This window comes from Onychostoma macrolepis, chromosome 14 (assembly GCF_012432095.1).
Source record: "Onychostoma macrolepis isolate SWU-2019 chromosome 14, ASM1243209v1, whole genome shotgun sequence".
NCBI classification, from domain to species: Eukaryota; Metazoa; Chordata; class Actinopteri; order Cypriniformes; family Cyprinidae; genus Onychostoma; species Onychostoma macrolepis.
Window position 1 is genome coordinate 7456267 of NC_081168.1, and position 26632 is coordinate 7482898.

At 37.2% G+C, this 26632-nt stretch overlaps 3 protein-coding genes and 1 long non-coding RNA gene across 6 annotated transcripts; 2 read left to right on the forward strand and 2 right to left on the reverse strand.

The window, feature by feature from the left end:
- The first annotated feature begins 527 nt into the window (after nucleotides 1-527).
- fgf20b (fibroblast growth factor 20b) lies at nucleotides 528-2882 on the forward strand. The gene is given in 4 exon segments (XM_058798324.1): nucleotides 528-1216; nucleotides 1218-1252; nucleotides 1714-1817; nucleotides 1966-2882. Coding segments are annotated over 4 exon segments (624 nt in total). The 5' UTR covers nucleotides 528-977; the 3' UTR covers nucleotides 2212-2882.
- A 10664-nt stretch (nucleotides 2883-13546) lies between these two features.
- LOC131553765 (uncharacterized) lies at nucleotides 13547-20875 on the reverse strand. The gene is made up of 3 exons (XR_009274256.1): nucleotides 20604-20875; nucleotides 17157-17405; nucleotides 13547-13693 (listed from the first exon to the last, which is right to left on the reverse strand). It is a non-coding gene; the product is annotated as an uncharacterized LOC131553765 (long non-coding RNA).
- Nucleotides 20876-21378: 503 nt separating this feature from the next.
- her11 (hairy-related 11) lies at nucleotides 21379-22918 on the reverse strand. Of its 2 annotated transcripts, none has more exons than XM_058798200.1 (4): nucleotides 22778-22918; nucleotides 22535-22630; nucleotides 22338-22428; nucleotides 21379-22218 (listed from the first exon to the last, which is right to left on the reverse strand). In XM_058798200.1, exons 1-4 carry the CDS (start codon nucleotides 22802-22804, stop codon nucleotides 21626-21628), a joined length of 807 nt encoding a protein of 268 aa, XP_058654183.1. In that variant the 5' UTR covers nucleotides 22805-22918; the 3' UTR covers nucleotides 21379-21625. The 2 variants fall into 2 exon arrangements, with proteins under 2 accessions (XP_058654183.1, XP_058654184.1); XM_058798201.1 differs by having other exon boundaries at nucleotides 22535-22627; nucleotides 22778-22850.
- Nucleotides 22919-23611: 693 nt separating this feature from the next.
- On the forward strand, nucleotides 23612-26265 carry her5 (hairy-related 5). 2 transcript variants are annotated; one of them, XM_058798203.1, is made up of 5 exons: nucleotides 23612-23820; nucleotides 24661-24705; nucleotides 24819-24888; nucleotides 25085-25180; nucleotides 25269-26265. In XM_058798203.1, the coding sequence occupies exons 2-5, from the start codon at nucleotides 24683-24685 to the stop codon at nucleotides 25782-25784; spliced, it is 705 nt and encodes a 234-aa protein (XP_058654186.1). In that variant the 5' UTR covers nucleotides 23612-23820; nucleotides 24661-24682; the 3' UTR covers nucleotides 25785-26265. The 2 variants fall into 2 exon arrangements, with proteins under 2 accessions (XP_058654186.1, XP_058654185.1); XM_058798202.1 differs by having other exon boundaries at nucleotides 23612-24705.
- Nucleotides 26266-26632: the final 367 nt, after the last annotated feature.

Sequence of the window (26632 nt, forward strand, 5' to 3'; positions counted from 1 at the left end):
TATATATACTTATATACTTATATATATATATATAAGATAGATAGATAGATAGATAGATAGATAGATAGATAGATAGATAGATAGATAGATAGATAGATAGATACACATATAGACAGATACACTGCATTTTTATAAACCAGGGGTGCCCAAACTCGGTCCTGGAGGGTCGGTGTCCTGCAGAGATTAGCTTGACAGCTTTTGTACCTTTATTTCTATCTATCTATGTATCTATCTATCTATCTATCAATCTATCTGTCTATCTGTCTATCTATCTATCTATCTATCTATCTATCTATCTATCTATCTATCTATCTATCTATCAATCTATCTATCTGTCTATCTATCTATCTATCTATCTATCTGTCTATCTATCTATCTATCTAGCTATCTATTTATTTTCTCTACCAGCACAATATCTACACAGTTATTCAGAATGTTTAAGTTGTTTTCCTCCTGCTCCCCATAATGTAGGTCGGTTTAATTTGTGCTCTGCTTGTCAGATATATGCAAAACTTAACCCACAAAAACGCACACAACTGAGATTGTGCGCAAAAACTCAAGGCTGGACCAAACCGATGTCCCGCCCACAGAAGCCCGATCTCTGCACCTGCCCCGCGCACAGCAGCCACTCACTGCGCAAAGCACTTCCCACAACAACACGTACCTGCTGCCTCATACCTGCTCCACAGTTATTCATGTCAGAAAGCACCATGTGGACGAGGCATGAGAGCAGAAATTAAAGGACTTGTCTGAAGTCAGTTGTTTGCAGAGACTAAGTTTCTTGCCCACTGGATATGTCTGTATACCTAATCTACAGGAGTCAAGTGTTATTTCATATGCGCTCAGCATGGAGCCACTACAAGTGACGTGCTCGCATGGATATTATTCGTCGTAACGTATAGCTTTGGACGATTGCTTCACCATACACATCCAGATCAAGTTTCTCTGACCGCTCCTGCTGGATTTGGCGGTTTGTGATGGCAGCTATGGGAGAGATCGGGACGTTTTTACAGAGCCTGGAGGGTTTCGGACAGGTCGGATCACAGTTCTTCCTACCACCTCTAGGAGAAAACCTCGGGCTGTTGAATGATCATTTAGTTCCAGCAGAGAGACTGTCACGGAGCACCTCCGCAGATCTAACGCACTTGAAAGGGATCCTGCGGAGAAGACAGTTGTACTGCAGGACTGGATTTCACCTTGAAATACTCCCGGATGGCAGTGCAGGGCACGAGAAAGGACCACAGTCGTTTTGGTAACTTCCCACTTTCTTTTCAGCATGTTTGATTTGTTTAAATAGAATATGAATCATAATATTTAACCGCACGCTTTTAAAAACTATGGGTTTTCTCGTTTTTATAGTTCTTATAGGTCAACTTAAAGTTCTTCTGGTCACTTTTAAAGAACCCACAAATTCAATACCTTGATATGAACAAGGTAAAATGTAATAGATACTTTTTTAAATTTCAAAATATAAATAAACAAACAAACAACTCCAAAGCACTTTACAGCAGACGTCTTTACAGAAAATTGTCCTTTTCTGAATATAACAGGCAAAGAACTACTGAAGAAGTTTTGTTTTAAATTATATTTATTTTAACTCAATAATAGTCTATGCAGATGGAAAATGCATTGCATTTCAACTTTCTCACAAAGTGTGATGAGGGTACAGACTTCAAAGAACATCTCCTGAACAATTGATTTATTCTTCTCCAGGTATTTTGGAATTCATAAGCCTTGCAGTTGGATTAATAAGCATTCGTGGAGTGGACAGTGGTCTCTACCTTGGGATGAATGACAAGGGAGAGCTTTATGGCTCTGTAAGCAGAATTTTGAGTTTTTAAGATATTTTTTACCACCAAAAAGTGTCCTGCATGATTGTTGTTCGTATTCAAGCCCAGTAGATGGCATATATGTTTTATCATGTTATGTGTGAATTACTTCACTAACATGTTTTTTGTTTTTTAGGAGAAACTCACTGCAGAATGTGTCTTCCGTGAACAGTTTGAGGAGAACTGGTACAACACATACTCTTCTAATCTCTACAAGCATGGGGAGAGAGGAGCGAGATATTTCGTGGCTCTCAACAAGGACGGCACGCCACGTGATGGGACAAAATCTAGAAGACATCAAAAGTTCACTCACTTTCTTCCAAGACCAGTGGACCCTGAAAAAGTTCCAGAACTTTACAAAGAAGTGCTTGGACACAGCTGAGACCATCCGTCCCAGTTAAGGGGCGAGAAGGATGCCTAGTTTCTTCTCTACATGAGGTGGAGATGCTAAAGTTCGGCCACAGTGTCCAAACCTGAGATGTGTTCTGGAAATGCACGGGCCAGTACTGACGGTGAAGACAACAGTCTCGAAAGACTCCCTACGTTGGGACAGTTGGTGTCTTTGTTGCTGGTTGTAACTGACTAGTAGCATAACATGTCCATGAAAACCAAAACTGAGGCTTTTGGAGGTTTTAAACATGGTGCTGCTTTGCTCTGGAAATATTCGATATGGGTTTAGAAGGACTTGAAGGAACAATGCGTACATGATGCTCAGAGATGACAGAACTGGGGCGGTGGAGAACAGGAGATGCCATCTCACATGATGTTATTTATACAGTTCTTGATACACATATTTATTGTATGTATTTATTTATTTGAAAATATAAATATATATTTTTACATCTAAAAGTAGATTTTTTTTATTAGACCAAACAGTAGAAGGTGCTTTGAAATAGTGGCAAAGCTGTTCTTTTTATATGAGTTACTTATCACTGCTATGATATTATGGAGGGCAAGAAAGATTGTGATTTCCTATTGCAAATGTATGAAGTATGCCATAAGACTCTGTGATTTTAATAGATTTGTTTCAAGCACGTTTTCCCGGAATGGCATGCTGCACAGTATATTTTACAGGCCATTAAATCAAGTATTATCATTAAAAAGCTTGTTTTGTTTGACATAATTTCTTAATTCTGAAATTATTATTATCTGGAAAACATAAAGGATCCAATAGAGTTCTAACTTGCATGACACCCATAGATTCTGAAAATATCGTTTTTAAATGTATAAATAAAAAATAATGAATAAAATAATAATAAAAAGTAAGGAAAGAAAGAAAACAAATTAAAGGTCATCTCATTAATAGGATATTTCTTTCTTCTTCTTTTTTGCCAATGCAAGTCAATGCTTACGTTCTTCAAAATAACTTCTTGAGTCTTCTGCAGAAGACAGAAAGTCACAGGTTTGGAATGACTTGAGGGTGAATACATTTTCATTTTTGGCTGAACTATCTCTTTAAGCTGCTGCTGAGCTGAGACCCAGGGTTGTCCTGCACTCATCAGCATCAAAGTTCTTTTGCGAGACCTTCTCAGGTAACAGCTACACAATGACTGAAATAAAAACTGACCTTTTCTTTTGGGTCAAACCCAAAGTTAGAGTAATCTCAGCTGATGCTTAGTAATGATGCCTGCTAAATACATCAGGCAAAGTTATAAAGAGAAAATGTGTCTGCTGTGCAGTCTGTAAGAATAGTGAGATCAAAAAAAGTTTAAATACACTTTCAAATATTATTTTAATTCCTATATAAACCCCACTAGGCTTTATGTTTTCTTTGACAGATAGTACCAGCATTTTAACATGAAACCAAGAAAGAAGCTATAGGGAAGATGATATGAGATTTAAACACCACGGGCTAAACCTTCCTTAATGTTGTTTAACGGCTGAATGAGACATTTCCACAACAATGACTAAAGAGGCACATCTATACACAGTTTCTAAACGGATGAGAGGACATTTTATGTTGAAGCATGAAGATATAGTCTGTGATCTCAATATCTCTGTGATGGTGAGCCAGGCTCTGTCTTAAGATGGGAGTGTACCTGTAACAGTTACAATGTGGGATTTTCCCCATCTTAAAACCATAGAGTGATTGTTAACAACATATATATGAGGGTGGAGGATGAGTGGCAATATATGAGCTTCGCTTCATTCAGAACTGAAAGATAAACAATTGTAAAATTAAAAAATCACAAGTGCTCTGATTTCGATCATCATATATAAGTTTGATCAAGTGAATAAACATGGTTTAATAAATAAAAAGTCAATGTTTCCCCAAGTTTTATGTAATTATTTTGTTTGTTTTGTGCAAATGTCACAGTAGCTATTAGGTCACTGCTTTAACACAAGAGAGTTCGTGTCACATAATACTCCCTGGCACTTGAAGAACCAATATTTTTCTGTCTGTCTGAGCTGAAATAGATGCCTTTGTCTGTCCTTCTAGCAGGTGGTCTGAGGCACTTTACAGGTAACACTTAAATCCTTCATCCATGCCCTTTCTCAGCCCTGCCTCATGCACTTAATGGATGCACCCTTATTTTCATCACCTCAGACGTGGCCTCAAAGAGCTCTCAAAGAAACCCTATCAGATAGGTGTGTGTGTGTGTGTGTGAGAGAGAGTGGCATGGGTTCACAGACAGGTGTGTAAGTGAGGGATCTGTCTCTGTGGCCCAATCAGACATTGCAGGTGTTCCCACAGCACATGTCAGCATGTCCCGGGTCTCTGATCTTCAAGGCCTTGTGTTTGTCAGCTGCGAAAATGGGGCGGGAGTTCATGCAAACCCGTGGAAATACAGCCTCGCTAGCTTTGTAGTCCGTGTGGATTACAATAGTACATAATTCATATCTTTACAGACTGGGGGAAGTGGCCAAGTCTCACCTGGTGTTTTAAGTTGTAGTCTCAGGGCAGATTTGTGTTTGCACATGGGTGGCGTCTGACAATATCCTCAGAAAACTGTTTATCTGGAGCTTCTGCGTAAATGACCTCTTTAAAGCCAAAGGACAATGCTGAACAATCAGTTGAATAATACATTAGGGAGGGGGAAATTAGGGGTTATATACATCTATATAATTAATGTTTTTTTGGGGGGTCTCTTATGTTCACAAAGGCTGCATTTATTTGATCAAAAATACAGTAAATATTGTGAAATATTATTCCAATGTAACTGTTTACTCTTTTAATATATTTAAAAATGACTCTGGTTATTTGAAATGTAATAATGTTTCACAATATTGCTGTTTTACTGTATTTGTGATCGAATAAATGCTGTCTTGGTGAGCATAAGGGACATCTTTACAAAAAATGTTACAAATCTTTATTATACTTTTAATTGGACATGTACACAAATATTCAATGTTAATCTGAAACGTTGAATTTTAAAGTCTTTTCAAATGTGAAACGTAAAGCTTACTCTTTTCAATACAATAAAAAGTATATGACTACTGGGACTGTCAAACTCCAAAATGAGCAACATAAAAGTTTCATAAAAGTTGACCATATGACTTTAGATCTCCTTGATGTATTCACAACAGTTCACAAGGCAAAGAGTGGTGTTCAATTGTTAAAAAATGGTTCTTCTGAGTCAAACCTTTTTAATAAAACATGTCTGAAGAAATAAGAAGTAACAGTGAATCAACAATCTACAAGGTTTCCTGAGGATCTTTCTGTGTGGAGTAACATGTTGTAGGTGTAGAGGAGTTAATAATATCCTTTCACACCTTTTTGGCACATCACCTTGCCGCATTTTGTGCTGTATGTCTTACCACTCCTCAATCAGGCAATGAAGATGTGATGTTTTTATATTGACTTTTGACTCTTAAGCTGTCAACTGTAGCTAAAATGTTGTTCTGTTATTTGCATCACTATGGAGACATCAGGAGCAACTCACACGATCCAACTAGTGGTTATGCATTTTAAGACTTTTAAACACCTCTTACAACGTTGCATGTGTTTTTCTATCATGTATTTAGAAACTGGTAATTTCTAAACATGTCTTTTGCAAACGGATTAACAATAGGCCTATAGTTCAGAGTGTGAAAATGATGTATGTTAAAACCAAAGATCATAATGAGCAATATAGCTCAGATCAATGTGGCAAAAAAATTTCTGCAGTAGACTTCACATCGTCTGAAAGGCTCTTCCCCACCCCCAGACTTTTTACGGAGGCCATCTCACATCTGCTGAGCAAACTATTCCGATTCTCCCAGAGGGGCCCGGATCTGGCCCTCTCCTTGGCCCATGTGTCCACATTATAAAGCCACAAATTAGCTCTTGACATTTGGGCACCATAATTGCTCCTCAAAAGCATGAGGCATCAATTAGGCTCCCAGCAGTGTGACAGCTTATCCCTATAGGACATGTCTGATCTGAGGACAGAAGCTACTCACGGCCTGAAAATTGCAGCCCTCAGAAGTATTGGAGATATTTGGTGACTTTAAGAATCTGAATAGGAACTTCTTACCTTAATAAGATAAACCAACCATTGATTTTTTATTTTTAGTATAACAAATGATCAGATTCCATCATTTATTCATGTGCTACTCAAATTCATTTTTGAAATGCAGACGAAATTACTTTGAAATTTGAAATGGCATCATAGATGTCTTTGATTCTCCACAGCAGGCTTTTCCCACAAAGCTCCCTTAACCTAAAGGTCAACACAAAGGTCAATTGGTTAATTTCCATAATTTCCACCCAAAACATACTTAAAGCACTCTGAGTAATTCAATCAGCCGCTAGAACATGCAATAACATCCTTGAGTGAAATAGAAAATCATTAGTGTTTGTTTTACATGCTAATACAAAAACGACTATGAGATTAACACTTGGCAAACCTGGGTCATTATTTGAGGAGGTCAATGAAACATTATAAATGACGAATTTAAATTTATTTGGGAAAACTTGTAAAAAGGGTGATGCGGAGTTTGCATAGTCCACGATAGGTATGTGCACTGTATGCTCAATGCTAGCAAGTGAAAGTGGAAATGTGCATTGTTGGCCATAAGTGAGGCGGAAAATTGCTAACCCATTTGTCATTGTGCTCCTTGATGGAGAGGTCAATCAATGGATTCTTTCATGACAAGCCTGCAGAATTGAATGTTTTTCCACGGCCTCACCCCTTCACACCTGGACTGCCAGGTAAAATAACAAAACAAGAAGAGCACAAAATAAAGGAGGGTTTAGCAGAGGACTGCCTTGTAGGCCAAGGAAAACTGATAGGTGAGAGGAATTTGTCATGCTCTGTGTTCAGTTTGCAATGAATAGAGTGCATGGCAGAAGAAAACCTTTGGGATTTTGTCACAAAATCTTTTAATACTTTTTCCAGTATGTACTGTTAGCATGCAGACATTAAATGCTTTGCCCTTAAACCCCAAGGGTAATTTTCAAGCATTAATTGCTCATCAGAAAACAGTCAAAGGACTCTATAAACTCATTACATCGATGAGGATGTTGAGAGATTACTTTGTTTACCTGGCTCGGCATTAAAGCAGTTCATTCATCATGTGTTTTGTGCCATACATTCCTGATTAACTTTCATTCGGTTCCTGCTAGAGCTCCTTTGCATTCAAGTGTGAGAGGAGATTTCGGTTTACATGACAAATTGCTCGTTGTCTAAATGCAAATATATTTGATTCCCCTTAATAACCCCATCAGAACCTATTGATGTCTCTTGAGGAGAAATTATTTCCGCTTGTCAAGCACTTGTCTGGATTCCAGTTGCCTATAAATCAATAGTCTCCTCCCTTATTGGGACGATGGTTGATTTTGCTGTTTGGTTAGAAATCAGTCACTCCTTCTAGCACTTATTCTCTTGCTATTTTAAGAAAAAAAGTGATTATGTTTTGTAGTACAAGGAATTTCAAAGGAAACGTGTAAAAGGAAACTGTCAGGGTAAACAGACAAATGTATATATATATATATATATATATACTGTATAGATAGATAGATAGTATATGTAAGTATGTGTTTGTTTGTTTGTGTGTGTGTGTGTAAAATGACAAAATAATTTATAATAAATTATATATATATATATATATGTGTGTGTGTGTGTGTGTGTGTGTGTGTGTGTGTGTGTGTGTGTGTGTAAATTAAAATTTTGCTGCAAGAAAAATGGAAATAAGTCTCATGCTTCTGTTATGACAGTGATTGTTATGGCTCAGTTAAATTTAATGAAACCAAAACACCATATGTTATGTTGCTGTCTTTTCCATCTACATCATCATCAGCTGCAGTGGCACCTGAAATCCAGAGGATGTTTTTACTTGGTGAAATCCCATGTGTAGAGTCTTAGTTTCTTTCACATGGCCTGCAGTGATCATATAAACAGAGATCAAAGCGTAAATATCAAAAAGAGCGGCCACCTGTCAATGTGTACATATGCAATTAAAACGCTCCCATCAAGACACTTTATAAATCATAGGGCTGAGCACTGCAGGTTCTGACAAGACATCAGATGTGTATGAAAACACTATCAGAGGCAGCATGGGAAGATGACAGAAGGGGTCAGGGGTTAAATGATCATATCCTGATGATACTATCACTTTTTAGTTCTTAAATAAAATGGTAGATTGGTGGCTCACTCACTCAGAATATATTTCACTAAAGATTTTATGTAATTTTTGACAATTAATTAATTCATTCATTCATTCATTCATTAATCAGATAGATATTTATTAGCAAAATGAAAAAGTCTGACTTTTTCATCCAAAGCAACATTCAAATGAGCAATAGTACAAAAAAGCGAATTATTTCACGAGAAGCCAAAAGTGTTCCTAGCTCAAACAGGTGCTAGTAGCACCAAAATCATGGATTCAATTTCCCAAAAATCCATGAATAATCCATTAAGTTTATTTGGATAAAAGTGTCTGACAAATGAGTGTAAATGCATGTAAATACAGCGATTGCTTATAAAAGTACAAAAATGTGAGCTGACATTGAGTTGTATTTACAATAGTATAATAGTAGAGGGTTTTTTAATGAATGAAGAACAACATTAATTTCAAACATGCCGGCATCCCTCATCTCTCCTACAAAGATGTCAAAGTAATAAGACCCGACTGTCCAAAAACACATTCAACTGTGGATGGTGACCTGCAGAAGTGTAAGCTGATGTTGTGAGGGATTTCAAAAACACACTTCACAGTCATGTGGAGGCCTTCAGAGGAATGGAAATCCCCTCACTATGAAAGTCCTATCACCCTGATCACAAGTTGTGGAGAGAAAAGTTAGAGTGTTTCAAGAATTGTGCATCAAACATGGTGCATTTAAGCAAAAATTAATTGTGCAATCAATTTTACTGCAAGAAAGATGCAGACCAATTTGCTGAGGAGTGGCAGACATCTATTTCCCATCACTTTGTCAAGACACATTATTTATACAACAAAAAAAGAGAACATGTAAATGAGCCAAACCAAAATCCTTGGCTTTTTTGATAAACCAACATCAAAATAAATTTGATGTGATTTCCCTTCTGTGATGCTGGAGTACATGCCCTCAGGCCTGTACATTTCATTAGAACAACGAACACTGACAAATTCAAATGGCAGGTTATCAAAGGAGCTCTTTTTACATGTGCTTTGTAGTTTTTATCTGTTGAATGTAGTTCATAACACACATTAAAGTCTCTTAAAGAGCTCAGAAGACCACAAGTATACTTAAGAAGAAAATAAGATTTAACATCAGATGAAAGATGTGTAAAAATGTTTTCCAATGTGAAAGAAAAGAGTTTAAAAAGCTGATATTCGTTATTATGATGTGATGGCAAAGATAACAGGCATCAATAGTTTGGCAATTTCAAGCACTGAACAAAATCCAAAGCTGTCACAGAAAACTCAATAAATAAAACCAACAGGATCCACGGTTGTCGGCTTCTTGAGGATGGATTTTTTTCGGGCCTTATCAGGGAGCTCAGGTACAGAAGTTAATCAGCGGAGTACAAAGGAGGCCTTTATTTTGGTGAAACCTCTATGTTCTCCGATATCAAAGGCAACACAAGCTACCACAACAAGATGCTGCACAAGGTGATAAGATGTATACCATCTGACATGCAGAAGAATTTCTGGAGGGAACCTGGTGAACTAGAAATGTGAGATTCTGATATGGAAAGGTCACTCATTAGATATAGTTCAGGTCAGATGTCTCTATGGGCATTTCCCAGTCTAATATTAAGCTGATTTGGGGATTACTTTTCATGCAATTAAAATATTTAATAACGTCATATATACTCCAAAAAGTTAATAAAATGTAATGTACTACTGTTCAAATGTATACACTACTACTTCCACACTACTGTTCAAAAGTGGGCAAGAAATATAAAAAAAAAAACTTTTATTCAGCAAGGATGCATTAAAAGGTGAGAGAAAAGACATTTATAATGTAGAAATAAATGCTGTTTCTTTGAACTTTCTATTCATCAGAGAATCTATTTATAGATTATATATATTATAGGATAAAGATAAATATTTCTTGAGCAGCAAATCAGCATATTAGAATGATTTCTGAAAGATCATGTGATACTGAAGACTGGAGTAATGATGCTGAAAATTCAGCTTTGCATCATAGGAATAAATTACATTTTCAAATAAATTAAAACTGAAAACACTTATTTTAAATTGAAATAATATATTGTATAAAACTGCCTTAGTGAGCATAAAAGACTTCTTTCAAAAACATTAAAAAATCTCACAAACCCCAATCTGTTGAACAGTATAAAATGCGGTCAGCTCTAATTTGCATTAGAAAACTGAAGGGTATAATAAAGAAATAGGTGAAGATTATTACCAAGCAATTAAAAAAAAGGGGAAAAGTTGTGTTTTCTTCCTTCGAACTGAACTGCTTTAAATTGGGGTTAAAATGTTATTTCTAAGAAGTGCTTGGAAAAACTTCCTGTCATCTGATTTGAAGTTTGGCTTCTGAGACCAATCTGACCCCAGCCGTAATTATCTGGAGGGGAAATTGTTAGGCCGACAGGTATAGATGGAGTTCCCACCAACATACAGCGCTGTGGTCTCGGGTAATAGATAAGCGTTAAAATGACATCCTCTTGCTCCAAACAGAGATTTTAAATCAAAAGTCATTATTCTGGTTAAGTTTCAGTTAATCTTTTAATACCCTTCCCATATAGATCCAGTGGAGATATCGCGATTGATTAAAGACGAGTGAGCAGCTGAAGAATGCATGTGCCAGCGTTTCCTTACACAGCAGGGCTCAGAATGACCCAGTGCTTTAGATGTTAATTATCCCACAGTAATGTATGCACACCCCCCTCTGCCCTCTGCCCCACCATTCCCTGTCAAAAAAAGGAAAGAAAAACAGGAAAATGAATAATTCAGGCTTTCTTTCATATATAATATTTTATATTATATTCATTCACATTTATTTTAAGTAGTAAAAATCAGTGCAGAATTGCAGGTATTATTCCACCGTCGCAATCTGAAACACTATTATTTTAGCATGACAAACAGAACAGACTTTTCTTGGAATGAACAAAATAAATAAAAGTAGGACAGCTACATTCCTAAAATTAGATTCAAGGAATGAGTTACACCAGATTTTGCACAAAAATGCTGACAATTTGTGTAGAACCAACAAAGTAAATAAAACATTATTTTATCCCTGCACTGGTCCCAAGAGATTCCTTCATGGGATGCCATAAATAGTACCAAACATGTACAGATTTTGAACAGTCTCAAAGAAAAAAAAAACTGTTTTATTTGTCAGAAAAGCAGCTAGACTTTGCAAACATCTAAAGGAATGTTCTTCCTCACGGCCAATAATTCCAGAAACTTCACATGGCCCACTCTAACACGAAAAACAGTGGCAGCTATTCAGATTTATTCCAAGCTTGTTGCAGATGTGTAAGAATCAGCAGATCAAAGTAGCTCTGTGTGCACATTAAGGCTTTTCTGAGGTTTTGAAGAGCTGAAGCGCTGCTTAGTCTGACATTCCCCCTGTCACCATCAAACAAAAGCATCTCTCTCCCTTGAGAAAGGGGTGCGAGCTCCAAGATGAGCTTCAGAGATGGTGACCAATCACAACAGTGTGCACAATCCGTTGCCTTGAGGCGAGAAACAGTAAGGTTTATGTTGTCACTTTCAAGACATCATATGTTTTTCTTCTTACGTTCTTGAGCGCTTGTCAAAGAAAAGAGTGAGCATTTTTGATTTGCTGTAGATGTAAAAGCACCGGTGATCGTGGAAATACATTCCTTGCCAGCATTGGTCATGTATGTGCATTTTCCATGTTCTCCAGCATTTACAAGAAAAACGAGCAGAGAATTAAAGATGTAGTGATGTCTTGCTGAGAAATCCCACTCTGTCAACAAGAAACAGTTATGCCATGTTCAAGAGCAGATATAGTGTTCCTCGCCACTGTCTGCTGTGTGTGTGCACCTGAGAGCTGAATAATGTCTAAATTACAACTGGAACAAAAGATTCTTTTATGCAGGGAGCACTGGGCAGAGATGACAGCTATAATATTGGCCTCAGTACATACAGGTAACATTCTAGGTAAGAGGAAATAGCCTTTTTAAGCTTGACATTGACATGCAGAACTGATAACATAGGGTTGTGTGTGTTGTGGGGTATATGGGGGAAACATTAGATGGCATTAATGCTGTGCTATGTGGTGTAGATAACAAGAAGAACAGCAAACATCCTATTTTGTGAAAATGTAGACTCCAGTTGGTTGCTTTAGACCATTACTGACCTGAATAAAATCATATATAGCTTTTACAATGAATGAATCCATTGTATCGCCACTTTTTAGGTGAATTTCAATAATATAAGTGTGCTATCTTGTTTGTTTTAACGTTTTTTAATTGAATTTTATTATTTTATTTAAACCTAGGGAAATAATTGGGGGATGAATACAATGTTGACAGAGTCAAGACCAAATCCACATTCTCACAAATCCATGACAAGAACAAGACCAGGAAAATACGGTCCTGGACTCTGACTCAAAGATCAAGACTATAATAATACGAGCCAGATTTCAAGATATTTTTATTTTCATGGATTCGGGAGCATGTGTTCTTGAATTGGACTCCAATCTCTTCTGGTCTCGGTTATGACTTGGACTCAAATGAGCCGGTCTCGACTACAACACTGTACTTACAACAAAGAAATACTGTAAAATAAATATTTTGCACTATTTCCAAATTAAATAAGCAAATCTGTGGCACTGATCATGTGAGTCTTTGTATGAAACCCTTGCCATTTTTTATCATTAAAGCAAAAACAAACTTTCAATCCAATTTTTCACTCCAATTGTTTTGCTAATAATATAATTTGCAATTTAAATGTTTGTATTAAACTAATGAAATGTGTAAGATTTAAACTAGAAGAATATAAGAAAACTACAGTAAAACAGCAATATTGTGAAATATTATTACAATTTAAAACAACTGTTTTCTATTTTCATATAATTTAAAAATGTAATTTATTCCTCTGATGCTAGGCTGAATTTTCAGCATCATTTCAACATCATTCTAATATGCTGATTTGCTGCTCAAGAAACATTTCATATTATTATCAGTGTTGAAAACATTTGTGCTGCTCATTATTTTTGTAGAAACCATGATACATTTTTTCAGGATTCTTTGATGAATGGAAAGTTCAAAAGAACAGCATTTATTTGAAACAGAATATGCCAAACTTAATGTGTCCTTGCGGAATAAAATGATTAATTTCTTTTTTTTTTATTCTTCTTAAAGACAGGGGTTGGGAATAGAAATGCTTACAGAGAAGAAACTTCAAAGAGACAGAAGCTCCGGTGCTCTGTCACCAGCGAGTGCCTGCCTGTCAACCCATGCTGCATCTCTGCCAACTCCGAGCCCTTTCAGCTGCCCCCTGCTGCCATCATCATGGTGCTGTGGGAAAAAAATAACACAAAAAACTGATGACAAGCTCCTTTCATGACACTTATCATTGCATTCTATCTAAAATCTAGATGAGCCAGACAAAGCACCACCAGTCCCTATACCGCAAATCAGAGCGTAATCACTCTCAGCATAAGGAGTTAGGCTCATATCACACTACCTTTATTCCTGTATGTGAAGACCTCCGCCTGGTGGTCCACACATTTCGCCTGAATGCTGCATGATGATGCTTGCCTTTATCCTAAAGAGATATCTTGGTGTTTTAACATCAGTTTAACAAATAGAGAAGAACAAAGTCTTGCCGCAGATCCTCTGAGACACACACACTTGCACGCTACTCGTACGTCGCTGATGGATACATTGTGGTGTTGGTTTCAAGATAAGACAATAAAGGCCTATGTTTCATCAGCACATACAATGTCACAGAAATGCGGGCCGCAGTCAGAACAACCGAGCGTCCGGCGTGTGCTTTTTTTGTGCTTTGACATGAAATGCAATTTCATCATTTTTTCATTCCAGCGAATAACACATGAGTGATGCCAAGATTAAAGTTTCTGCACCAGTCATGTCAAAACAGCCATTATTTCAGCTGACATACCAGCACATAGAAAACTTCCCACAAAGCTTTTCTTTGGTGTAACATCTCAACCTCAAACATCAAAGGAGACAGGACCACAAAAACAGCGGGCATGAGCCATTTCAAAAGACGAGTGAAGCTCCATTCACACTCTTAAGACCCAGCCGCACCTTCAGTCTCTTGACTAGCATGAGTTTGTTCCATCTGGACCACCTGGAGGATGATTTTATATTGTTAAACAGGCTTTGAGATCTTTGTGGCTCTCATGCTCACGGACAAGTATCCGTGTCTGCAAAGCCTTTTTCGAAGCACAATCATCCTGCATTGACCATTGATCTCGGCGGACTGTTAGAAGATGTGTATCGTAAACACAGAGGGCAAGATGAAGGTGACTGGGGTTGAGATGGATCACAAAAGCCCCCCTGTGCGTTTAAAAGCCCCTTCTGGAAGGTGTTTTCCTGTCAGTTTTAATGTGGATCTGCCTAGAGGTGCTGTTTCAAGTTCATATGAAAAGCTCTCTTCAAATGGAGTGCAAGGAGAAAAAAAAAAATCACTTTGCATTCTGAAGACATGACAATGTCTGAGATTGAAATAAATACTTCATATATTACTCTGTATATTAATAATTGTCAGAAATAAAAATGTGTACAATTTGTTTAAAAAAGTACATGTGCTCTTTCCACATTTTTAATCTTTTACACTTTTTTGTATTGGCCGTGTTTTTAAGATCAGAAGTAAAAAACAAAATAATACTATTATTATTATTATTATTATTATTACAGTTTCCCAACTTTTCTCTATCTTAAAATGTATACTTCATCAATATGAAGTTCATATATATAACTCTTTGGTTACCTACATTCTTCAAAATATGTTCTTTTGTGTTCCACAAATTAAAGAAATTCATACAGGTTTGTAGTGACATGAGGGTGAGAAAATGATTACAGTATTTTCATTTTTAGTAGACTATCCCTTTAATAAAATAAAAAACAATGATAGCCTACATGCCTCTACAACCATTTTCCATATAGGAGCTGAATCTCTGAGCAAATGTTTTAAGCCGTAATGTGGTTATGATGAGCTGTATGCACTTACAACACAATAAAAGGCATTTGTATTTGGCTCAAAGCCAGCCTGTACTTTCCAAATGTAACTATGGCACTTTCCCGATTGGATCCACTAGAGCTGCTTTGGGAAACCCCTCATTCAGGCCAAAGGTTGTTTTCTCAAAGTATACACTGCACTGCTGCAGCAGAGATGCCAGGTGTTAACTAAATGTTTTTAAATACTAGTTTCTTCTGCAAGTTTCCTGTGAATGACAAACATCAGTTTGAGCAAAGCGTAATGATAATGTGATTTAATTTTTTAAACAGCAAGAAAAGTGGTTTGAAATTTGAAATTTGAACATTTCCTGTTGGAACACTGAGTACAAGATCAAACACATTTGCATGATAACTAGAACAACTGTAGCATATTTAAATCCCATGTTTTCTTTTTAAATCAATTTCTTGATTAATTCACCTCTTTCCATTCGTATTGCTTTTCAGGCCTGTTTTAAATTTCTGAATGAAATTTATTTTAATGTTTTTGGAGTGCATGAACTAAAAACTGTAACTGTCATAAAATAGTAATGCAGATACAATGCTTCACTGAAACACTGGACACTGGAGTTCACAATGATTTCAAAGACTTTTGCATGATGACTAGAAAAACAGTTGCATATTTAAATCCCATATTTTCTCAGGACAAAATACATTTTTCAATTCATTCGTTTCATTTTTACACCTCACATTGCTTTTCTGGCCTGATCAAAACCATCTCTCTCAGTATTTTTAGCCAAAATACAAATTACACACTATTTTTAACTGCCGCCAGCTTTTTCCTGTGCTGACCTTTGAACTGTTAAGTTGTTCCTGGTTTTTAAAAGGGGTGTTAGTGGCAGTAGAAGAGTGCAACCTTCTTTTTGAGCTGAAGTACATCCTGACGGATTACAAGAACTCTAGAGCAGAAGTTGCTACCCAGCATGGCTTTAGGCTACCTGGGTCACAGCCCACCCACTGCAGGGGGTTCTAGGTCAGAGGAGCCGGCAGGGAGCACTGCTTTCAGACACCAGAGAGACTCCTCAGTTAACACACAACCTCAGGGCACGACAAACTCCACGTCGACCGCAACCTCTGTTCATGCCAAATGCTTTAACAATGGAGCTTGAAGCGATAAACATAGAAAGAGCTCCATATTTGTGAGCTCATCGCTCAAAGTGGACACAATTACACATTGTTGGTTTCAAAAGAGCTATTTATACAGTACGAAGGACTAATTGTGCAGAACATTGTGAAACAGTTTATTTTTTACGCATTCAGAGGCAAATTATACAACAATTGACTCTCCAAATTAATAGAGCGTTTGTATGGCTCCCCAATGAAAGACATTATTCAGCAGAAAGAAAATGTCAAATAGTGTCTCAGCAGCACAATTGCTAGTCTCCAAAGCTATTGTTACCACGTTTTTGTTTTGACTATCTGGGAATAGAGGAGTATATCGCATCTATTTACTCTCTGTTACAGAACTGGGCGGTGCTCTCTACTACAGTGGCTTTTAAGAACAGCTATTAAGAACTTGGGATCTGTGATAAGGACAATATTCAGCAAGACTTCCTGGCTGACATACGATAATGAACAATGGCTAAATAGGCCTCTGTTGCACGGATTCGGCCCTGAAGTATAAGTTCTTAGGAGGCTGTTGTGACCTAGAGCTTTCTAAAAGGCTTAAATATAAACCATAAACCATTATTAAAACCGTAAGGTGCTGAAACAGAGCAATATCTGGTGTGATCTCTGCTGCAGTGGTTTTGGTCTCCACACCCTGTCAGGTGCTTACCTTTGTGGTGATGCATGGGCAGTGGCCCTGCTCCGAAGACTGGCGTGTCCGTCACTGCCGCCTGGAAGCGTGTCCAGCTGTCCTGTCACTCTGTCAGCAACGCTGCCTCTCATGGCCCGAGATTAAACGCTCCCGATGGGGCCTCCAGGAGAAGTGGCTCACCCGTCTCTTAGGACTTATGTCAAAAATGTTTCAGCCCAGGTAATTTGCTACAGTCAGTGCTCCTTTCTCCATTAACTTCAAAAGCTCCTGTGAAGGGAAAAAAGACAAATGAAAGAGGGGAAAATGGTGTTTAGTTGTGAGTAGCGAAAGATTGAATTCTTGAGGACCGGGATGGACTCATGAAGAGTGTCTTCCTCCAGGTACACCAAGCCAAATCTCAATGGTGTCCTTGCAACCAATTCTACTTTTTGTCCTCTCAATAATTCAAACATACATTAAACATACATACATACATGTGTACGTACAATGCGAATGCAAATACACCCCGTCTAGGATGAATTTCTCAATTAAAATTAATTTCGATATTCTTTCTTATTTGGGGAGGGGGTTGCATAAAACAAAACAAAAAATATCCAGGTTATACACTGTAATAATATCATAATGACCCCATAACTTTCCTTCAGCTTATAAAATGCTGTGTGTTCTAACACCACACAAATATAAAGCTTTTTAACGATTACAGACCTCATCAGTATATAGTTAATTATTTAATTAATGAAAAAATAATTATAAAAAAAAAAAACTTTTACCTTGAAAACTACATTTAAACTGTAAAACATAATAATGGTTATCCTTTATTTAAAATGTATTCATTTATTTATTTTAAATTTGCTAAATCATTTTTTATATAAATATTGATAAAAATGTGTACACAAAGTGTAAGGAATTTAAAACATTTCTTTATCATGGACACTCTTATAAGTCACTGACCCAAAAATCACTGGACAAATTACAACATTTTAATGTCTATCTTACTATAAGAGCCCAGCAAACAAAAATATGTTAGAAGAATATTTTTATAAGTTATGAAAACATTATTTCTGAATGTTTTCTGAATGTTCAAAAACGTCCAGTTTACACATTCCATTTTATCATTTATCAAACATTATGGTAATGTTACTTCTGAATGTTCTCTAAACATTCTGAAACAACTAGTAACATTTTAAAAATCTAACTAAAACCTTTCAGAAAAGGTGCTTTTGTGCTAAAGTTTTGAAAACATTATTAAAGACCAGATAACTTTAAACGAATGTTCTATTAACGTTTCTGGAAGAACATTTGTCCATACCTTTAGGAGAACCTTCCATGTTAGCTGGGAGGACAGCTCTTGTCTTCATTGTACAGCTCCACAATTTCTTTATAATGTTTTGCAACAATTAGTATATTAATATTACTGTGTTTAAACTTCCTTTACTCAAACTATCCATCTGTAAATGTTTTAAATAGACTGAGGGCAATGATCATCATGGCTTAAAGACACATATACATACATCCTCCCAGATTAACTGTGTGTTTTTTAATCGAGTCACTTCTCTAACAACATAATGCCCTGCGGCTCTGACATAATCTAACAAAAGGATTTCTGAATCTATGGAATGAGGAAATGAAATAGACCCCCATTAACCAGATCTGTCAACATTACAAGGAAGCTGGAATCATTAATGAAGACTCAGTGACCTTACAGCTAAACATTAAGGTTGAACACATGCAGCATGGTTTGAGAATGAAATAATCTCTTTTTCCAAATTAGAACCGTTGATTCTGACTAAAATAACATTCATGGGACATCACTCAGTGGATATTCATAACACACAGAGAAATTTTGCACAAAGTGGGATCCGTTTTCAATGAAACCACAACATTTGTGCGTGTGCGTGCCGGCGAGAACGCCTTGCTTTGAAGGACGGGGCATGTACAAGTGTGTGCACGTGTGATGAAAGTGTTTGACAGCAGCCCTGCCTCGACAAATTGCTTTTGAGATGTGCCAACACAAATGTATTTAACTCAGAGTCCAATAAACCGTGGCAGGAGCAGTGACATCTCTGTGCTGGATCCTTGTCAATGTTTTCTTTAAGTCTCTCCCTCCCTGTTTTGTACCAGATCAGGAATGCATGAGTTGCATTCACTATTAACAAGACTAAGACTACACAGGTAACAGGATCAGCTCTAATCAGTGTGACCTGAGAAAGCTTGTGCGGGGATTTCAGGCTTTTGTCCTGCATTTTCCGAGGTGATTTCTTCCCCACCACATTCAATTACGATTACTCAGGCAGCATTCCTCCGTCCAGGCAGAGCGTCCTCTTTAATTTGTGTTTCCCTCCTTGATTGTCACTCATTGCAATGATCAAAACCTGCAGAAAGACAGCAAATGTGCATCATGTGCTCTTTTACCTCACAATGAACAATGGCCATTTCATTAGTAATGGCACTGGTACAGAGAGAAGCTTCTGAATGTGAAGACGGCAGAAGGAGGAGAGAGAAAAAAATAACCATTATCCAAAAACGTGTTCTGTCATGTCAGAAACTCTGTTTTCTCCAGCCAAATCCCCTGGTGCCTTGCTCAGAAAATATTCAGGATTTGTAATAGAGATGTGGATGGCAGATAGGGAAGATGTTACAGATTTATCCAAGACTACAGGAGTGAGAGAAAAATTCTGACATTCATGAGAGAGAGAAGTCATGCATCCTCGGCTTACCGCCCAGGAACACAGGTAACAACACCAGGCTCTCTGTATCTACAAGCCAGAGCTCAATTGTGGACTGAACCCGTTAATACTATCTTATGTTGCCCTCTACTGACCAGTAGGCTGAATCAGTGCAAATCTTTGGAGAAAATAGTTCACTTTCCCCAATGTAAAACCACCGCATATTTTTGTCAGTACTGGGTTGAACTAGGCTTTCATGTCACATGCTTCAACATGTACACTATTAAAAAGCTATGGAAATTTAACACAATGAATATGTTTGGCAAAACATTGACATGAGCACAAATATGTTGTTTGCGAATTAAAGCAGAATTCAAAAAGGCACTGTAGTCTAATGAAATTAATTATTATTATTTTTGTTGTAAATCACAGAAACCATTTGAACATTTTGGCTGACTTATAAAAATGCTGTATTTTGGTCATACTGAAAATAGGCTATGCTTACAAAACATTATTTTTAAAGGTATTCTGCATTCATAGACACCACGAGATGGCAGTAGAGTATTTAAAATTGCAGCAGGCTAAGCGTGCTAAAAAAGCACAGATTGTTTCACTAATAACGGCACTTTTATTTTTATTTAACTGTAGCGTTGAAAGGCCTGTAGTGGCGTAATGTTGGTACCATATTTTTCAACGTATGTTTTTCGTCAGCGAGGAACGTGTACATGTGCATCCATTTCATATATCAATATACTGTATGTCGGTTCATGTCATTTTCAGCCCATATGAGAGCTTTTACCTTTCTAAATAATGTGGTGATCCTCATGGTGTCTCGCTCCAGTGCATGTTTATCTACAGCTCACACTCTTGTGCGCATTCTAATCCTAATTTTATAGCACTACAATGGAAAAAGAAGCCACAGGCGGTACTCAAATTAAAAGACGCTCACCTTCTAAAAAACGCATCTCTAGACCTTGCTTTTCTCTCTCATTTCACTGCCCTGTGTCTTGCGTTTTCTAACATATTGCTCAAAGAGTTGCCCGTTTATCATCAGCCTAACATTTCCCAGCTGTCCCGGATCGACAAGCTTTAGCTGAGAGTTTTTCGGTCCGATGCTGGAAGAGTCTAAAGACCTCTGAAAAACTGTATTGTAAAGCATGTCCTAAAACATCCCTATTTGTAAGATTTTGTGCATTTACTTAAGGTCAAAGTTTAATGTTACAAGCTTATAATCTAGTACAGTCTAGCACAAAAATGTATAAACGTTTTTGTTTTTGAGTAATGTAGGCTATGTGTACGTTCATTAATGTATTTTATTTTATTTTTTTCTAAGATGAAGGAATATAGAACTGACAATGCATATTTAATTAAGATCCAAATGGTTTGGCTGCAGGAGCTTCTTCTGAACATTTGGCTTAAAAACTAGTTTTATATGACTGGTGTGAACGTACTTTAGTTACTAAAAGTATTTAATAAATATACATTTATGCAATTTATGCATCTATAAAAACAGTCTAGACAAAGTTTTTTCTTTTAAATGAACACAACAAGAACTGATAAAAAAAAGACTTTATTTCACTGCTAGAATCACAGGTATACTAGTGAAGACAAACATTGGTCAAAACAATAAATAGTCAAGTTAAAAGTATAGGCTACGTCATTGAAAACACGACAAAAGTAGGCTAATAGTAACTGAAGGCAAACACAAGTGATAACCCTGTGATCATGCCACACCATACGTCCAATTTGGTCCTTCTGGGAGGTCATTTCTCCATTGGAGCAGTGCCTAAGTAAAAGGGAAAAGCCCTCCATGGTAAGAGTTCAGCTCCATGGTCTCCATATGGACTGGGTTGGAAGAGAAAAAGGTTCCGGTCTAAGAGCCAGTACAGGAGACTGCGGTGGGGTAAAATCTCTAGCCATGTTGGGCAGAATAGGCTGAGGCACAATGACAGGCCTATGGAGTGAAAGTGGTGTTGAAAGAGGTGACAGTGAATCAGAAGGAGCAGGTAGAGGACAAGGCATGAATAGATATGGTGGGGAGTTACTGGGAGAGGAGGATAAGCTGGTAAAAGTGGGAGATGATGGCGGGGAACTACATTGTGATGATGATGATGAACTGGGGGGAGAAGTCGACTGATGCAAATGTTTAGAGCCATCCAAAGATGATTCGGGGTTTAAGAGAGGTTTCTGCTGGTAGTTCTGGCCTGATGATGATAGAAGGACGCCCATCTGGGCCACTGGTTCATTTCCTGCTTTGGAAGCACCAGTTGGGTTATTATGGTCGACCCCCAGTTTCAGAAGAACCTCCTTCTGCTCAGATGGTTTAAATCTCTCATAGAAGTCACTGGCGTAGATGGGTCCTGTAGAAACAGACTGCTTCTGAGTGGCCTTAGAATCCATTTGAGTAGATGTCACTGCAGAAAGATTGAAAAACATCACATAATAAATTAGGCAAATTATTACTAATAAGTAATAGCTTTTTAATACTAAATTCAGATGGATGAAGTAAAAAGTAAAAGTAGTAAAAACGAACCCTTTGTCTCAGTTTTTCTTCTGGTCTTTTTGATGTACTGAACTGCAAGATCCAAAATCTCTGCTTTTTCCAGTTTTGGATTTTGTAAACGCTGTGGGAGGAGAGAGGAAAGTCGAGAGGCATTTTAGGGGTTTGTCAAGGAAATAGTGCAGAAATAATGCGAAGTAATGCATCGTAAATCGAGGGCAGGTACTCACCGTGTCTGCAGTGTTCTTGAAAAGCAGATCTCTTAACGCGTCTAGGTTATGGTTGATTCGGTCTCTTCTCTTCTTCTCTATCACAGGCTTTAACTTCTTTAAACAAAGGTTAAAAATTAAAACATTTCCAATGCTATCATTAAACAACATTTAAGATTCAACTATTGCGTGCAATCAAATAAGCATGTGAAGGTTAATTTGAGAAATCATTTTGGGAAAGAAAAAGTTTTTTAAAGAACTTACTCTTTTGACTCCTTCTGTCTTCGTCATGTTGAGAGTTGTTCGCTCTTCACGCTAATTCTTATTAGATGTGTGGGAAACTGCTGGAACCGAGCCAAACGGGAATTTTAAGCCTCTGGAGAGGCATCTGATTGGCGGAGAGGTGGTAGTGACGTAGGCACTGTGAACTTTCCACCCAGCATTCTATTGCCTTAACTAAACAAACTATAAACAGATGTGTTATGACATCTATTGACAAGCAAAACAGAAACACTGACTGTTTTTATATATAATATCTAAAACAGCCATTAAAAATAGATTGAAACTTAAGCATATTTAAATGGCGCAATTGGTTCTGGGGGAAAAAGTTGGGCATTTGATTGTATGCTGCAATATGCAAATATCAGCAAATGGTTTTGAATAAACAATGCTTTAGGTGAACTGCTAAAACACATATAGGCACAAATGGCATCTGTCCTAACATTTTGGTGAACAGACTAAAAGTAGCATAACGATTTTGTCAGTAGCCTACACTAAAATTGAAAAGTAGCCTATAAGTTGAATCGTAAAATCAAAATGATGCCAAAGTGACAATCTGCATTAAAAGCACCGCACTTTTTAAAAACATTTTAAATAAAATTACAATTTGCTCTGAATTTCAAAAATTGCATATTTATTGTGACAAATTATATGAGTGGAAACAAATTGAAAAAAATTGAAAAATAAATAAATTAGGCCTATAATGCGGAGGCCATGGAAACAGTTTTATTGCTATACGAAAATGCTTACTTTAAAATAAAGAAAATGCATTTTTGGAGTCGCGCGCCAAGTGTGATTAGCTCGTGTCCGTCAGTGGAAAGTACACGCGCATTCTGCTTTATGGTGAAAAGGGGGATGTGAAGAGGTGTGATGTCCAGGCTTTTAGAGCAAATCTGATAAGTGTGCTGTATGGCAGTGTTTTGATAGAAGTGTGAGCGATTAGGCCAACCATTATTGTCCCACGCACTTGTAAATTGTTGGAATGGTCAAGTGGATCCTCAGAAATTAAGCAAAGCAAAACTTTTCGGGTGAGATTTGAAACTCTTCGAAACTGATTATTGGAAGAGAATACAATGTTTTTTTTTTTTTTTTTTTTAAGTTTATAAGTTTTGTAAATTTTTTAAAGCTTTTTTCGTTGGCAATTGGCACGTCCATTTTATTTGTTAAAAAGTCGTTTCCAAATGAAATTAGCTGTAGGCTATTTGTAGCCTGTAGCCCTCATTAGGCAGGAGAATTATTTGCGAACACACGAGAAGACCCCACACACATCAAAAGATCAGCAAAAAGACCACTTTCAATTGATGCTACACTTCAGTGACTCCAAGTAAAACACGTCCTGCTTTGTTATACCGGCGCTTCAGGGGGGAAGACTGTGACCCCACCTCATAGCCTGCACTAATGAAAAAAGCAATCTATAGTGAACCAGCTGAAATAAGTAAAATAGGCCTACCTTACTTTATTTTTATTGTAAGATTGAATTTACAAGATGGATGGACTTTGCAAGTCAATATTTAGCCTACAATATTTAGCACCTTATCCTGGATTAAATAGCCTATGCTCACATAACATTGTTAAATGCAAGCTGCAGAAACGGTAATAGCCTACTGTGCAGTGTAATAACTGTCCAAATGGCTAAGTGCACTTCTTATTGTCTATCGATAATCATAACGATTCGAAATTCTTTTAAAATTTGAAGTTCTTTTAAATAGGCCTATAACGCATATGAATGGTTCAAACCTTCTTTGATAATCTTTGGCAATACCTTAACTGAATAGCCATCGTTTAAACATCCCAGCGGGGGGCTAAATGGGTCATTATTGGCTTTTAATTCACAATTGGCATTTACAGGCATTGTCTCTTTCATCCAGCTTGTAGCCTATGTGAATATCAATGAGGGGCTTGCTCAAGGAGAGGTCTGTGATTGGTTCGTCTTCTTTTAATATTCATAATGAGAAGATTGGGCGTTTACTGACTGTACCATAAATGACCTGAACTCCGAAACGATGCTTATAATCTCACTTTATAGAGGGATTTCGTTAATCGCCAAAATGAGTAAAGAAGATCCTGACATACCAGAACAAAAAGACTCGACACGGGTAAAAACCAAACTTTATTTGCTTCACAATGTATTTTCAGACCTCTGAAATATAATTATACTTCACATAGCCTAAGCCTTACATATTCTGTGTTATTTTGTGGCAGTGTGACAAAATGTGATATGAAGATTTGTTACTTATCCTGTTAGGGCTTTTAAGAATGATATTTTACCATACACTATTTTTAATGTTACAGGTCTCAAAACCTCTCATGGAGAAAAGAAGGAGAGATCGCATTAATCAAAGCCTAGAAACTCTGAGGATGCTATTACTTGAGAATACACACAATGAGGTAAGTTAGGTTTCTAAATAAAGACTCTAACTTCATGTAGCCTGTAAAAGCTGTCTTTATCTGACTGCATTTTTTTTCTTTTTAACAGAAACTCAAGAACCCTAAAGTCGAAAAGGCTGAAATCCTGGAAAGTGTTGTGCACTTCTTAAGAGATGACCAAGGACTGGGGACTGACCCTTTTAAAATCACCAGAGGAAAAAGAGCACGCACAGAGGAGTCTGATGAAGACCTGAGTTCACCTAGCAAATGTCAGAGCTACCGTGATGGAATGAGGACATGTCTGATACGAGTCAGCAATTTTATTGCTAGCAAGAGCCATGAGTTTGGACATGGAGTGGAGAAAGCATGTGGAAACCTTCACAAATCACACTCAATGCAAGCCCAGCTACTGTCCACACCATCCCGCAGAGAAACTCAGGTGCATCTCAATGAGGACTCATCACTGCCAGCACAGCAGCATCTCACTCATGTGCAGCTGAGCAATTCTTGCACACCATCTGGCTGTGTGAAGCATGCACAAAGAACTGTTCTTTCTGCTCCCGCCATGACTTCAAGTCCTAAGCAACCTGTAATGCTCTGTGACGCTGTCTGGAGACCTTGGTAGATGATCATGTCCAAAGTCCCTGCAAAGCTCTCTAAAGACTGAAAAGGCCAGCTTGGTATTACAGTGATTAATGATTCAGCAGTGTTGAAGCAACTCTGGGAGAATAGACTGTGAATTGTGTAAATATGTGGATTTTGTACAGTAGATGCCAAAGATTTATTTTGTTTTGAGAAATCTGTGCCTGCATAGTGTGTTTGGTGATCTTACAGCCGAACAAACAAGATACACATTTGTGTTGAGATGAATATATTTCTTAGTTAGAACTTTGATGCTTTTATATGAACAGAATTTTCTTTTTTTCTTTTTTTGATGGAGAATCATGAACATTTCGGTGTGAACATTTCAATGGTGTTGTTCTTATTTTTTTAACTTGAGTGCCAAGAAACTGTTCAGAGCACAAGTTCATGTCATTTTTATTTTTTCTTTGTGGTAATTGCCATATATTTGTGTTCTTCTAAAACATTGAAAAATGTTCATTTCATTCAGGAGATTCTGTTTTTTGTGTGTTTTTTTTGTTGAAACAAAATAACAAGGCTTTTTATTTGCTGTTATTTTTCATGTCAGCAAAATGTGAAATGTTCATGAAGTATTTTCTTATACTTTGAACAAAGAATTAAACCTCTCTGAGGATATATTCTTTTATCTTTGCCCTACTCCGTTTCTAATATTTGCATGTCCATTAATTCATTTCCTGAGAGATATTCAGCATTGAACGGCATTGTTCTTCAGACACGGTGTGAATGTTCAGCGTTCCAATGTGATAACGGTGAATAACTCGATAACAGGCCTGGCATTTGCAGATTTTCATTGGGCAATCGTTTGGTCATCTCGGTAATGTTGCACTTATA

Excerpts from the sequence above, each read along its gene's own strand:
- her5 (XM_058798202.1), top strand. The coding sequence starts at position 24,683 with ATGAGGGGCTTGCTCAAGGAGAG. Across the intron at positions 24,889-25,084 it reads AACAAAAAGACTCGACACGG|GTCTCAAAACCTCTCATGGA; the intron begins GTAAAAACCAAA and ends TTAATGTTACAG. Across the intron at positions 25,181-25,268 it reads TTGAGAATACACACAATGAG|AAACTCAAGAACCCTAAAGT; the intron begins GTAAGTTAGGTT and ends TCTTTTTAACAG.
- her11 (XM_058798200.1), bottom strand. The coding sequence starts at position 22,804 with ATGACGAAGACAGAAGGAGTCAAAAGA. Across the intron at positions 22,429-22,534 it reads TCAAGAACACTGCAGACACG|CGTTTACAAAATCCAAAACT; the intron begins GTGAGTACCTGC and ends CTCCTCCCACAG. Across the intron at positions 22,219-22,337 it reads AAGAAAAACTGAGACAAAGG|TGACATCTACTCAAATGGAT; the intron begins GTTCGTTTTTAC and ends ATCTTTCTGCAG.